Source organism: Bos mutus, chromosome 9 (genome assembly GCF_027580195.1).
Source record: "Bos mutus isolate GX-2022 chromosome 9, NWIPB_WYAK_1.1, whole genome shotgun sequence".
Taxonomy (NCBI): domain Eukaryota; kingdom Metazoa; phylum Chordata; class Mammalia; order Artiodactyla; family Bovidae; genus Bos; species Bos mutus.
Window position 1 is genome coordinate 42,432,744 of NC_091625.1, and position 14,006 is coordinate 42,446,749.

Consider the following 14,006-nt stretch of genomic DNA (forward strand, 5'->3'; position numbering starts at 1 on the left):
CTTCAGTAGTTAAGTCAGTTAGTTGCCCCACGGCATGTGGGACCTTCCCAGGCCAGGGAGCCAACCCGTGTACCCAGCATTGGCAGGCGAATTCTTAACCACTGGACCACCAAGGAAGTTCCTGAACTCATTTTTAAGTTCTGCTCTGTTGTTTCATCCTCTGCTGATATGCAATGTTAGTCGCTCAGTCATGTCCACCTGTTTGCGACCCCATGGACTGTAGCTCTTCAGACTCCTCTGTCCACGTAATTCTCCAGGTAAGAATACAGAGTGGGTTGCCATCTCCTTCTCCAGGGGATCTTCCCGACCCAGGGATTGAAGCTGGGTTTCCTGCATTGTGGGCAGATTCTTTACTATCTGAGTCATCAAGGAAGCCTCTACACATATGTATACTCCCCAGATCACACTGCATATCCTTCATTTACCCACTTCTTGTTGTCAATCTAACAAATACTGTTTAGTTAGTACATCTGTTTCTGCCACACTTGCATATTTCTAGAAAAATACTTGAATTTTACATTCTGACCCCTTCTCCTTTAGCATGCCCTGGCCACACATCTCAGTTTGTAAGCGAATCCCTTCCCAGCTGTTGTCAGTGATTTTCTATAGCAAGTGTCTTAGAGAAGGTCTTCCACTGAAGACAGCAGGAACAAGAAACACTCCAGGCCCTTACTTTGGATCTGTGAATGGAAAAGAAAGATGAGCCGCTCCCAAATTCCCCAGCCCCTTTGGTGGAGGCTCCAGCTGGCAGGGGCCACCTCTACCCTTCTGCTTCATCCCTTCACTATACTTCAACACAGCAAAGCACAGCCACTGGCAACCAAGCCCTGGATGAGGAATCGCCACACCCATTTGATTATGGTTTTGAATTTCAGGTAAAGGTGCCAAAGCTGACAGCATCTGTATGGGGCTGTTGGCTTTGAAGGCCAAGGGTTAGCTCTTGTATGTCAGAGCAAGGCGTCCTGGGCAGCAAATCTACGCTGCCAAGAAAGAGGCCTCTTCTTCTTCCTTCCTATTTGTGTTTTTCTTTTTTTTCTATTTGTGCCAGATTCTGTTTTTAAGATTTTTAAAATAAATTATATTTTAGAATAATTTAAGTTTAGAGAAGAGTAGCAAAGATACAGAGGATTCTCATATACCAGACACCTAGTTCCCCTTATTGTTAACATCTTACATTATAGTGTTACATTTGTCACAGCTAGTGAATTAATAATAATACATTATTGTTAAATAATATCACTATTTTAATGAGATTCATTACTTCTTCCCTGTTCTGTTACAGAATTCATCCAGGATACCTCATCACACATTCAGTCATCATGTCTCCCCTGGGCTGTGAAAGTTTCTTAGACTTTTGTTGTTTCTGATGACATTGGCAGTTTTGAGGAGTATTGGTCATGTATTCTGTAAGGGCTTCCCTGCTGGCTCAGATGGTAAGGAATCTGCCTGCAGTGAGGGAGACCTGGGTTTGATCCCTGGGTTGGGAAGATCCCCTGGAGAAGAGAATGGCAACCCATCTCCAGTGTTCTGGAGAATCCCATGAACAGAGGAGCCTGACAGGCTACAGTCCATGGGGTCCCAAAGAGTAGGACACAACTGAGTGACTAGCACTTTCACTTTCATTCTATGAAATATTCTGCAATTTGGACTTGTTTGAAGTTTATCCCATGATTAGATTGGGATTATGGGTTTTTGGAAAAGAGGTCTCACAAGTAAGGTGCCATTACCATCATGTCTTATCAAGGGTGCATACTACTGACATGGTTTATCACTGTGGATGGCGATCTGGCTCCCCTAACTGAGGTGGTGTTTGACCGGCTTATCTCCTGTAAAGATACTTTTTCCCCATTTCCATACTGTCCTCTTTGGAAGGAAGTCACTATGCGTGGCCCACACTCAGGAGTGAGGAGCTATGCTCCACAATAAAATACTTAGAATTGTTATCCCTGGGAGATTTGTCTATTCTCCCCATATATTTACTTAGTCAGTCATTCATTTATGTAAGTATGGAGTCATGGATATTCACTATAACTTTTTTTTTTTACTACTTTCTTTATCTGTTGCTCGTGTTGCTCCTGGTTTGACCACTGAAACTCTTTCAGATGACTCCTTTGTCCCTGGGACCTACCCCTTTCATTGTTTGTGTATGTAGGTAGTTTTTTAATTTAGTACTTGCCTTTTTGGCACAGTAAGATGATCCAGGCTCATCTTGTATGTTTCCTGTCCTAGCCCTAGAATCAGCCATTTCTCCAAGGATACCTGGTTCCTTTGATTGAAGAATGGTATTAGAAATCAAGATAGCAGCATTTTGTTTTATATTATCCATTAAAAACCAAAACAAGCCATTAAAAAAGAAAGCAGCAATGAAAAGCAGTCTGGAGCAGGGTTGAAACACAGGTCAGCAGTGAAGAGGTGAAGTAACTGACTTACTCATATTTTTAGGGTGGAGAACTGAAATTAGAAACTTGTCTGTTGAACCATGGTACAAAGAGTGATTTGTTGGTATTGATCCATCACCTAGTCATCTCTCCCTTAATCCATAACAGCAAATTTCAGCTCCTCATTTGTGATTTCAAGTGAGCAACGTTCAAGGTGGCTGCTTGTCACCACTAAAGAATGCACTCATCTGCACTCTTAGGCTCCACCGCAGGAAAAAACCCCCGAGAAGCATTTGGAAGACCAGCTCCTGCTCTCTTTGCCAGCAGGATCCAGTGCGCTCTGTGAGCAGAAAGCTCAGCAGAGTAGACAGAGCTTCAGGGCTGCTCACTGGCTGGCTGGCTGGAAAACCCTGTCTTAGGAACCTCAGGAGCACAGGGGCTCAGGCGGGGAACGGACCCCACCCTGCATCCTGCCCTCAGGAGGCTTATGGGCTTCAACTCTTCACACCTCTGTGTGTCCCACACCCACTGCCTGACACAGTCATTTCCTGGGCGGCTCCACTGTAAGGACGGGGTGCAGAGCTCAGCTCTGGGTGTGATCCAAACTTGAGTCTTGCTCATGAACTCGAATCTGAAGTTCAGCTTCCAAAGCAGCACAGTAGGAAGCATGATGGAGTAGCAGTGGTTAACTGAGCCCAGGAATGAGCTTGGGAAGGTGTAGGGAGCATCTCCAGATTTTTCACTGATTCCATGGGTTCTCTCTTGCAGCTTAAGTCTCGAGTTCTCATGACTCCTTTAGCCCTGTCTCCTCCACGGAGCACACCAGAGCCCGACCTCAGCTCCATCCCTCAGGATGCAGCCACGGTACCCAGCTTGGCAGCCTCACAGGCTCTCACAGGTAGGTCAGGTGAATGAACTCCAAGGCTGTGATGACTTGTCCACAAGCTAAAGTTCTTTTGTGAGCTAGTGAGCTACCACCGAGATGGCTCAAATGAAGGATTTAATGTGTGTTAGCTGGACAACACATAGGATGACCAAATTCTCTGAGAACATCTATTCAAATGTCTCACAGCCTGAATTATTTGCAGTTGTTTTTCAATGCATCTTGAATTCGCTGGTTGCTGTGAGTGGATGGGGACTAGAAAGAGTGGTTGTTGGCCCATCTTCTTCTCTTCAGAGACAGGTTAACTTTGTACCAATAGTGAGCCTGCTCACCTCAAAGAGTTTCTGTCCCTGTGTTTGTGCTTCCAGATCTCCTAAGGATCCTGATGTCCCCCAGTCCCACCTAGTACCAGCCAGTCCAGTCAGGGTAGACCTCTGCCCAGTCTCTCTGATGGGGTGTCCACCAGTGGACCGACAGTTCCATCCCAAGAGTAACAGCAATAGGATGGTCTCTTTCTCTCTACACACACACACACACACAGATCCTCCTCATCACAAACCACCCCCAGCCCCATCCCATTTCAATTCCTTGGTGCCCTCCCCATACTGTTGGGTAAAAACCAGACTTTGCAGTATGGCCTACAAGGCCCTGCTCTAGTCTTTAGGGCCCACCATAGGATCATTGCATATTCTCTCTTCTCTTTCTGGAATGATCTTTCCTCTGGTCACCCTCTCTTGTATCTCAGCTCAGGTAGTGGTGGTGGTTTAGTCGCTCAGTCATGTCCAACTCTTGTGACCCCATGGACTGCAGCCCATCAGGCTCCTCTGTCCATGGAATTTTCCAAGCAAGGATATTGGAGTGGGTAGCCATTTAGTACTCCAGGGGATCTTCCCAACTCAAGGATGGAACCCAGGTCTCCCACATTGCAGGCCGATTCTTTACCATCTGAGCCACCAGAGAAGCCCCATCTCAGCTCAGGTACTTCCCTCAAAAAAGCCTTCACTGACTTTCCTGCCAGGGTTCCCAGGAAGAGCTCTTCCAGCCCCTCCCTAGTGTTTTTGCAGCCAAGGTCCCACTTCACTTTCTGTAGTTCTCTGAGTAGGTCTTTCTCCCCTGCAGGGCCCTAAGCTCTCTGAAGCCGGGGATCATGTCGATTTGGTTCACCATTTTCTCTGTGGGGCCTAGCACACTACTGCCTGGCATGAAGGTCCCTTGTCAGTTCGGGGTTTTACCGAATCATCTGGGCTTAGTAGGGGAGAAGGCAACCTGGTAGAGTGAAAAGAGCACACAGGTCATGACATCAGAAAGACGTGAAACAAATCCCTGTCGCACCACTAATTATACTTTCTGAGCAGCCACTTCACCACTTTTTACCTCAGTTTCTTCATTACCAACAAAATAATAATATGTAGTTCTCAGGTTTATTTTGAAAATCAAACAAGGTAAAGTATATACAATGCCTGGACTATATAGTAGCTGCTCAGTAAAAACTAATTTTCTTCAACTTTATTACTGTTTAATCCTTCCAAAATTCTTATGGTTTCCTCTTAAAGTCTTTCTTCAACACTCCTCTGCACTAGTGGCCCCCAAGGTAAGATGCTCATATCTGGGCTGGGGACATAGGGAGACGTAAGAGGAGTCATTAACCTGTAGAAGAAAATATGATAGCTACTATTAGTATTTCTTTTTATATCACCCTTTAAATTTTTCTATTTTTTGGTTGCATTTTAAATGTATGCAATACATTAATATGGTTGAGAAGGTCTATAACCTATAAATAAATAAACACATTTGGGGACACATGCTTAAAAGATTTTTTTACCAGTATGATGTATTTAAAACTGCAGGGAGGATTCCCCTGGTTATCCAGGGGTTAAGAATCCACCTGCCAATGCAAGGGACACATGTTCAATCCCTGGTCCAGGAAGATCCCACGTGACTCGAGGCAACTAAGCCTGTGTGCCACAACTACTGAACCCATGCTGTAGAGCCCATGCTCCGCAACAAGAGAAGCCCACAATGGGAAGCCAGTGTACTGAAACTGGAGGGTAGCCTGCATGCAGCAACAGAGACCCAGCACAACCAAAAATAAATAAAATTCTAAAAGAAAAAAAAACAAAACTAAAACTACAGGGGCTTCTGGTTGGGCTCACCTAAATGGACTACTGAGTGTGCATTATCCCTGAGATTGTTGATAGAATTCTCTTTAGAACTCATCGAATATATAGTTTTTGGAGTAATTAGCATCATGTCAATTTTTTTTTTAACTGAAGGTTAACAACAACAATGATGGCAAATGCCAAACATTATGTATAGCTTGAGAGCTTCTTGAGAGGAGGAGGGAAGGTTTTTTTTTTTTTTTTAAATGGAAGATAATTGCTTTACAATGCTGTGTTGGTTTCTGCCACACAACATGAATCAGCCATACACCTGTCTCCTCCCTCTTGAACCTCTCTCCCACTTTGCACTCCATCCCAACCCTTTAGGTCATCACTGAGCATCAGGCTGAGCTCCCTGTGTTATATAGCAACTTCCCACCAGCTATCTATTTCACATATGGTAATGCATATGTTTCAGTGCTACTCTCTCAGTTTGCCCAGAGGGAAGATTTTATATGTGTATATTCCCAGCATAGAAATACATTTGTACACACGGTCCATAACTGTCTATGCTTCAGATTTGAATACATCGGAGGGGACACACCTGTCTGTCTCTTCCCAACCAGGAGGCTGTCTTGAGAGCAAGCCCTGGCAGTTGGGCTTTTTTTGTCTCTTTTACTTGTCAAGTTGGGAAGAATTGGTGCCACTTTGGCCTTTTCAGCTTTCCCAAGGCCAGAGCCAAGGGGACATGGCTGAGGCATCCTGCCCCCGCCCCCCATCCCCAGCCCCGCATACAGGAGCCACTGCAGGCCTGATGTGCTTTGATACTGAGGGCTTTGTGGGTCTCTTTCCACAGTCTGCCTCTACATCAACAAGCAAGCCAATGCAGGGCCGTACCTGGAGAGGAGGAAGGTGCAGCAGCTCCCTGAGCACTTCGGGCCTGAGCGGCCGTCAGCAGTCCTGCAGCAGGCTGTGCAAGCATGCATCGACTGTGCCCACCAGCAGAAGCTGGTCTTCTCCCTGGTCAAGCAGGGCTACGGTGGCGAGATGGTGTCAGGTAAGGCCCTGGAGTGGACGGTATGAGGAGGGCAATGCAGGAGACCCTGGTTCAATTCCTGGGTTGGGAAGGTCCCCTGGAAAAGGGATAGGCTACCCGCTCCAATATTCTTGGGCTTCCCTGGTATCTCAGACAGTAAAGGATCCACCTGCAATGCAGGAGACCTGGGTTTAATCCCTGGGTTGGGAAGGTCCCCTGAAGGAGGACGTGACAACCCACTTTAGTATTCTTGCCTGGAGAATCTCCATGGACAGAGGAGCCTAGTAAGCTACAGTCCATGGGATCGCAAAGAGTCAGACACGACTGAGCGACTAAGCATGGCATCCATGGGTGTCTCCAAAGAGGAAAGCAGCTGAGTCAGGCTTGGGGGACTGTGGCCAGGGTCTGTCTCCATCTGCTGGGCTCCAGGGGCCTTAAATGAGCCTGTGTGCCAAAGGGGCCTGAGGAGAAGAGGCTCCCGGACCTGGGTAAGAAGACTAGACATCTGAATCCTCTCCCTTGACTTGTTCCTTTCTCTCATCTCCACTTCCAGCTCATCAATAAATCCTATTGTTCTAACTTCCAAATACATTCAGAATCAAGCCACTTTTCATGACCCACAGTAATCACTCTGGTTCTTTCCAAATCTAAGCCAGATCATGCCCCTCCTCTGCTCCAAATCCTCAACAGCTCTCATGTCACTCCCAGAAAAAGCTCACATCCTTACAAGGGCTCCCAGGCCCCATGTGACCTGGCTCTGGTCACTTCTCTCTCTTGTTTTTTTTTTTTTTTGGTCACTTAAGTCCTCCATTTGACTCTGGTCACAATGGCTTCCTTCGTATGTCCTCCAACCACGCTCCTCCTGCCTCAGGACATTTGCACCTGCTGTTCTCTCTTTCTGGAATGTTCTTTCTCCAAGTGTCCATGTGACTTGCTCCTAGACTTCCTTCAGATTTATAGTCAAATGCCACCTTCTCAAAAATCCCTTTCCTGACTACCCTGTCTGACATATCAGCCTTTGTCACTATTTATTCTCCCTTCCTCCATTTCATTCCTTTTTCATAGCACTTGTCACTGTGCAGGGAAGTGGGGAAAGTTCATGGTCTCAACCTATCTCACAGGATATGTTTTTGTTTGTATTTAACAAGAGCTCAATCCCACCTCGCAGCACACTCCTCCAGTTTGCACCCTGACTGAACAGCATCCAGAGGGAGGGGGAGGTGTCACCACAAGGCGGAGGCGGACTTTAGAGCTCCACCCCCTCAGCTGCTCCCCTGACCGAGACTGCCTGTCTTCTCCACGTGTACAGTGGTTGTCACCACTTGCCCTTAAGGCCTTGGAGCTCCACACCTTTGCAAGATGCTTTGAATCCGAGAGGACAGCCTGGTGTCTTCTCTGGCCCAGCATCATGGACACAGCCTCCATATACCCAGGCAAAAGGGAGCCAACTTTCCATTCACAGGGCAGTACAGGTGACCCTGCTGGCTGGCTAAGAGAGGATTTGAGAGAGGGGCCTCTAATGTGGCTGTGTCCTGCAAAACCAAAACATAAGTGTTTTCCTGGACTCCAGGTCAATAACCAGGGTTTGCAGGTGGGGAGATATTGCAGCACAGCTTCACCAGCTCATCCTGACTCAGCCCTCCTTCTGGAGCTCCCTCTGAGAAAGAAGCTGGATCTGTCTAGCTGGTAACTGATTAAAACAGAACTTGGCGAGGTCTGGGTGCATGTGTCTGACCCAGGGTGACTTCTAAGAGACTCCAGTAGATGCGGGCAGAAGAGAGGAGGAAGAAGAACTGCACCAAGAGGGGCCCAAGAGGAGAGTCCCACTGTCAGACCTCTGAGGGCTCCTTGGTTGTTCTTTCCTGATCTGAGAGTCAGGTTCTCGAACCTGGACTGCTCTCTGAGGTTGAAAGCCTTGTCCTTTTCCTGGCTAAACAGCAGAGCTCAAGACACAGACCAGTGCTCAGAGAAAGCTCTTCCTGCACTCTGTGCCCCTCCCTCTTGAGTGAATCCCACCCAGGTTCTTTGTGGCCCTGCCCTCGGCTGGGAGAGCAGACCCCTAACTCTCTGGTCTGCTGCTCAGCCTTTCTGTGGCCTCAGGGGCCTTGGCACTGGCGAGGAGGTTCTGCAGAGCCTGACACCAACATCCGAGCAGGCAAAGCCCTGCCAAGTTTCCCTTGGCTGAGGGATTCCCAGGAAGGCCAGAGTGGAGTGCCTGGTCTTGGAGAATGCAGTGGCACTGAGGAGCCTCCTCCTTGAGGTTGTGAAGCGGCACAGTGGTCTTCCACTTTTCTGGTGGTGATGTGGAAGCCCAGCAAGATGATGATTGCTCCAAGGTGGTTTAGGGAGGGGCCTGAGGAGAAAGACCCAGTCTCCCCCACTGTCCACCTAGAACCTGAGCCTTCAGACACTGCTTTTTAAACATCCTCGTGGGCACAACGTGTAGAAAATGGTGACACTAGTGTGGGCATCGTGGACCTGAAGAACTCAAACCTCCATGCTTGGGCCTCGGGCCACCCCAGAGGCTGAGGGCCCATGTCCCAGTACCATGGCCCATTCCCGGCACACCTGTTGGGATGCTCTGCCTTAACCATGTTCTCCCAGAGGGGTAGCTATTGAGATCTCACATATTACATGTCTGCTTCCAGGAGGTGGGATTTTCCCACTGTGTGAGCTTCCAGGAATCTCTGGGAATGTGGAAACCCTGATCTAAGGCACAGGCCTGATGCCCCAGACCCACCTGCTGTGTGGTCAGTCTCCATCTCAACTAGTCTTTTAAGGTATGGGAGGTGAGCAGCAGTGCCTGCCCCTCCCCACTTCCCCCCCTCCCCCCACCCAAGAGGGAATCTCCAGCATGTCCCAGAGGTCAAGATCCTCCTTACTGAGCCCCTTGGCAGCTCTTTGCTGACCCTCCCAATCAGAGTCATTATTATGGAGCATTAAAGTGACAGGCAAACGCCCCTTAGAGGCCACAGGAGCTGGAAAAACACTTCAGGCCTTCTCAGTTTCCTCGTCTACATTATGGGATCATAACCTTCTTTCCACTGTCTTCACAGGACAGTCAGACAGCATAAATGAGGTGATAGACATGAAAGCTCTTGTTAAATTATTAAAAGTTACACAAAAGAAATGATTCTTTTTATTTCTAATTTGAATGGGTAGGTGTGTGTGAGAGTTTATTTTTCAGTTCTGAAATCAAAGTTAGCTCTGGTCGCCTTGTCCCAGTCCTTGCAGTGCGCTAGCCTTTGGGAGCTAGAGTATAAAAGTCCAGGCTGCGTTCCACATGTGCGCACTGAGGGCAGAGCCTGGAGGAGGAGGGGAGCAGAATGTCCTGCTGGGGATCTTTTTATGTGTTCCCCACACTGGAGCTGGTGTGTGAGCTTCACATGGCAACAGAGTTCCGTGAGGAGGATTACACAAAGAAACAAGTTCTCAGCTGGAGGAACTGGATGTTTCTTCAAAATTCTGGTAGCCCTAGAGAAATTGAGTGTGATCTAGCATCACTACGGAGAGAACACCGAGAACACCTTTGGAGTTCTTTTATAAAGACTCCTCCCCAGAAGGCTGAATGAACCCTGAACACTGGGTTAGAATTGGACACCTCAGTATGAACTCAGTTTTATTTGAATACACATATATATCTAGATCTGGGCTTCCCCAGTGGCATGACGAATCTGCTTGCAGTGCAGGAGATGTGCAGGAGATGTGGGTTCAATCCCTGGGTCTGGAAGATACCCTGGATGAAGGCATGGCAACGCACTACAGTATTCTTGCTGGGAAAATCTGGTGGACAGAGGAGCCTGGCAGGCTACAGTCCATAGGGTTGCAAAGAGTCAGACACTACTGAAGGGACTGAACACACACACCCGTGCACACACACGCACACACACACAGTCACATCTAGATACAGACATTTATCAAGACCCACCTTTGATCCAAGTCTGTTTATCTAGAGTTGCTTAAAAAATGACGGTGTGTCAGAGGGATGCAGGAGTAAATCTGCAAGCTCCCAAAAGATAAAAACTGGAATAATTTAGCAATAAAATAAATAACATAGTGTTGGACAGCCCACAGTACAAAATAAGTATATTGAGTCTACACTGTTATTAATGAATAAACAAATAAATAAGTGGAGGAGAAGGGACAAGTCTTCCTTATGGAAGAATTTCAGATTATATAGAGACTGTTCCCTCTTCAGGAGGTAGAGCCTAATCCCTCCATTGCCCTTGAATGTGGATAGGACCGTGTGACTTATTTCCCAGGAACAGAATATGAAGAATACAGTGGAGAAACATAGCAAACACTTTCTTGGCCAGGAGATGAAGGTTAACATCCCAGAGATGTCATGTGTCTATCTGATGCAAGGAGAAAGGCGCTTTGCCTCTGCAGTCTTCCTCCTCAAAAACTCATGTGAAAGTGGGTGTTAGTTGCTCACTTGTGTCGAACTCTTTATGACCCCCTGGAGTGTAGTCCACCAGCTTCCTCTGTCCATGGAATTCTCCAGGCAAGAATACTGGAGTGGGTTGCCATTCTCTTCTCTAGGGGATCTTCCTAATCCAGGGATCAAACCACAGACTCCTGCATTGCAGATGGATTCTTTACTGTCTGAGCCATCAGGGAAGCTCCCCAAAAACCATAACCCCAGTCGAATCATGAGAAAAATGTCAAACAAACCAAATTGAGAAACATTTTACAAAATACATGATCAGTACTCCTCAACACTGTCAAGATCATGAAAAACAAGAAAAGACTGAGAAACAGTCACAAACCCGAGGATACCAAGTTTACGCAACAGGTACAGCCAATGTGATCTCCTGAATGAGATCCTGGAACTGAAATAGGGTGTTAGTGAAAAAACAGGTGAAATCCAAATAAAACTTAGTTAAAAGCACAGCAGAACTGACCACACCAAGACCTGTTCCCCAGGGCTGATGGGCTTGTGGCTTTCTCCAGAGTCCTGCTCTGAGTAGCTGTGTCTGTGCTTTTCCAGTCTCCGCCTCCTTTGATGGGAAGCAGCACTTGCGGAGCCTGCCTGTGGTGAATAGCGTCGGGTATGTCCTCCGCTTCCTCACCAAGCTGTGCCGAAGTCTCCTATGTGACGACCTCTTTAGCCACCAGCCCTTCCCCAGGGGCACCAGCGCCTCCGACAACGCCCCCGAGAGCCAGGAAGGCAGGATGGAGTCAGGTAGGCTTTTGTGGTCTGTCCTCGGGGCCTGCAGGTGGTTCCAGGTGTCCCTGCCCTCCCAGGGCAGAGGAGGCTGCCACTGAGGGGGCTCCTGGGAGCTCTAGGAGCTAGAGGTTCCCTCCTTCTGCTAGAGGTTCATGAGCTGCCCCTCTGGGCATCTGAGGCACAGTGAGAGCCGGCCAGGACCAAGGACACCCCGACGGTCCCCACCCAGGCTGCAGTGGAAGAGATGGCTCCAGCTACTGAGAGCTGACATTGTAACTTTTAGGCCTATGTTATTAGAATGTAGACACTGAGACAGCATCACTTGTAATGAGTGATCTTTTTTCCTCTCTTCTAATAAAGACTCTTGAGCATTTATTCATCATTGTCGAATAATTGAAAGACTACTAACCTAAGTAACAAAGAAATCCTGAAGAAACAAGGGCTAACGAATTGATTACGTTGGTCCTGTCTGGGGGCCTCAGGTTCCTACCCAGGTCAATAAAACGTGTAATACAGTGTCTATCATGGCAGGAATTTGACCTGGCTGTAAATCATATATGTCCTCCAGTGAGATTTAGTGTTTCTCCCTCATCACAGGACAGAAGGTATCCCAGGAGCTAAATGCCTTTTGTACCACCAGCCCCAGAATAGCTCAGTGTAGGGAAGTGGTCGGTGGGAAGGGCAAGACCACCTGGACAAACTTGCCACACCATTGTCTGCCCAATAGGCTAGGTGCCAGTGGGAGCTGCTCATCCCCCACGTAGTGGCCCTGAGTTATGGATTTGAAGGCAATGGCACCCCTCTCCAGTACTCTTGCCTGGAAAATCCCATGGACAGAGGAGCCTGGTAGGCTGCAGTCCATGGGGTCGCTGAGGGTCGGACACGACTGAGCGACTTCCCTTTCACTTTTCCTTTCATACCTTGGAGAAGGAAATGGCAACCCACTCTAGTGTTCTTGCCTGGAGAATCCCAGGGATGGGGGAGCCTGGTGGGCTACCGTCTATGGGGTTGCACAGAATCGGACATGACTGAAGCTACTTAGCAGCAGCAGAACATGAGTCCAGATTCTAGATTTCAGGTTTCAAGGATGAGGAGACATGTCGCCTTTTTTCTTTCTCTGGAAGCAGTGTTGTTGATACATAAAGAACACATAGATGGTGAAACTGAAATCTAGCCATTATGTCATTCTGCAAACATTTGCTGACCCCTTTCCTATTCCAAGTACCTTGTGAGACCCTGTCTTGGAATAAGGCAAATACGTGAGCTTAGGAAGTTTTTGAGGTATTGAGTGACCAGTGTGAATAATGAAAAAACCAATACATTTGCAGTTATGTGCTCACAGACAGGTTTAGAGAGTTCAGCAGAAGGATACTTATAATCAGAGTGGCTATATTTTAAGCCTAGGAGGACATCAGGGAAGATTCTTAGCATAGATTTTTCTCATATAATGTCAAGAATCTTGTCTACAATTTTACTTTAAACTCTCTGAGACCTGGGAAACAGGAAGAAATCTGGCCTTTACAAAGAAAGGTACCTAATTAAATATAGCCTGTGTGAGCAGATGCTCTATACTTCTGTGTTTTCTTGATGCCTCTATATGTCTGAACTTGAGAAAGTCTTCTCATGTCTCTGGGCCTCAGTTTCCTGTGTGAAATGAGGGGTTGAGTTGCTCATGTATAACCTTCTGGTTCTGACAGTCTATGAATCTGGCCTCTCCTATAAACCTTGGTTGACTCAGAAACATATTGTAAAGCTAATGTATCTTCCAGTGAATTTTGCAATGAGAACAGCAGATGACTGATTTCATTTGACAAACTCTTAAGTCATCGTTACATTGAATAAGCAATGACCTATGGGACATAATCATAAAGTCATAGAACTCATGTCTCCCATTCTCCTTGAAATAAATGTCACCTGTGAGACCACTTATTCCCTGTCCATGGATGAAATTTAGGGCAGATCTCCTGCCTTTCCTGGCTCCTTTCAGAAAACAAAACATTCTTTAGTGAATAGTTAACATCCAGGTCAGTGTGATCATCAAACTTTAAATTTCACTCAAAGATGTAACTACTTCCCATTCCCAGCACAGCCCTGCTTTGGGCCAGTTGCCTGCAGCAGCAAAGGAAGATATGGTTGGCTTCTCTTCACCTCCTGCCTAGTCCTGTGTTTTTGCCCCTTCTGTGTGGAACTAACGGTGATTCCAAATCCTTCCTGATCAGAGTGAGGGAAGGAGGAGAGAAAAGAGGTAGGAGAGTTTTTGCTTGACTAATCCCACTGTGAGCTGGCATGAGGCTCCCTGGTTCTGGCGGGTGTTTCAAGCTGATTCTTCATCCTGTGGGCTCTTGTTGTTATTGTTCAGTTGCTAAGTTGTGTCCAACTCTTTGCGACCCCATGAACTGCAGCACTCCAGGCTTCCCTGTCCTTCACTGTCTCCCTGAGT

General features: G+C 47.2%; 1 protein-coding gene across 4 annotated transcripts in view; it reads left to right on the top strand.

Annotated features, from left to right (window-relative positions):
- The window catches only part of SCML4 (Scm polycomb group protein like 4), a 111,366-nt gene that overhangs the window by 56,626 nt on the left and 40,734 nt on the right, over positions 1-14,006 (top strand). For all 4 annotated transcript variants that reach the window (XM_070376511.1, XM_005898193.3, XM_070376512.1 and 1 more), the window contains 3 exons: positions 3,147-3,276; positions 6,217-6,417; positions 11,387-11,581. In XM_070376511.1, the coding sequence (XP_070232612.1) occupies positions 3,147-3,276; positions 6,217-6,417; positions 11,387-11,581 (526 nt within the window). The remainder of the gene's footprint in view (positions 1-3,146; positions 3,277-6,216; positions 6,418-11,386; positions 11,582-14,006) is intronic.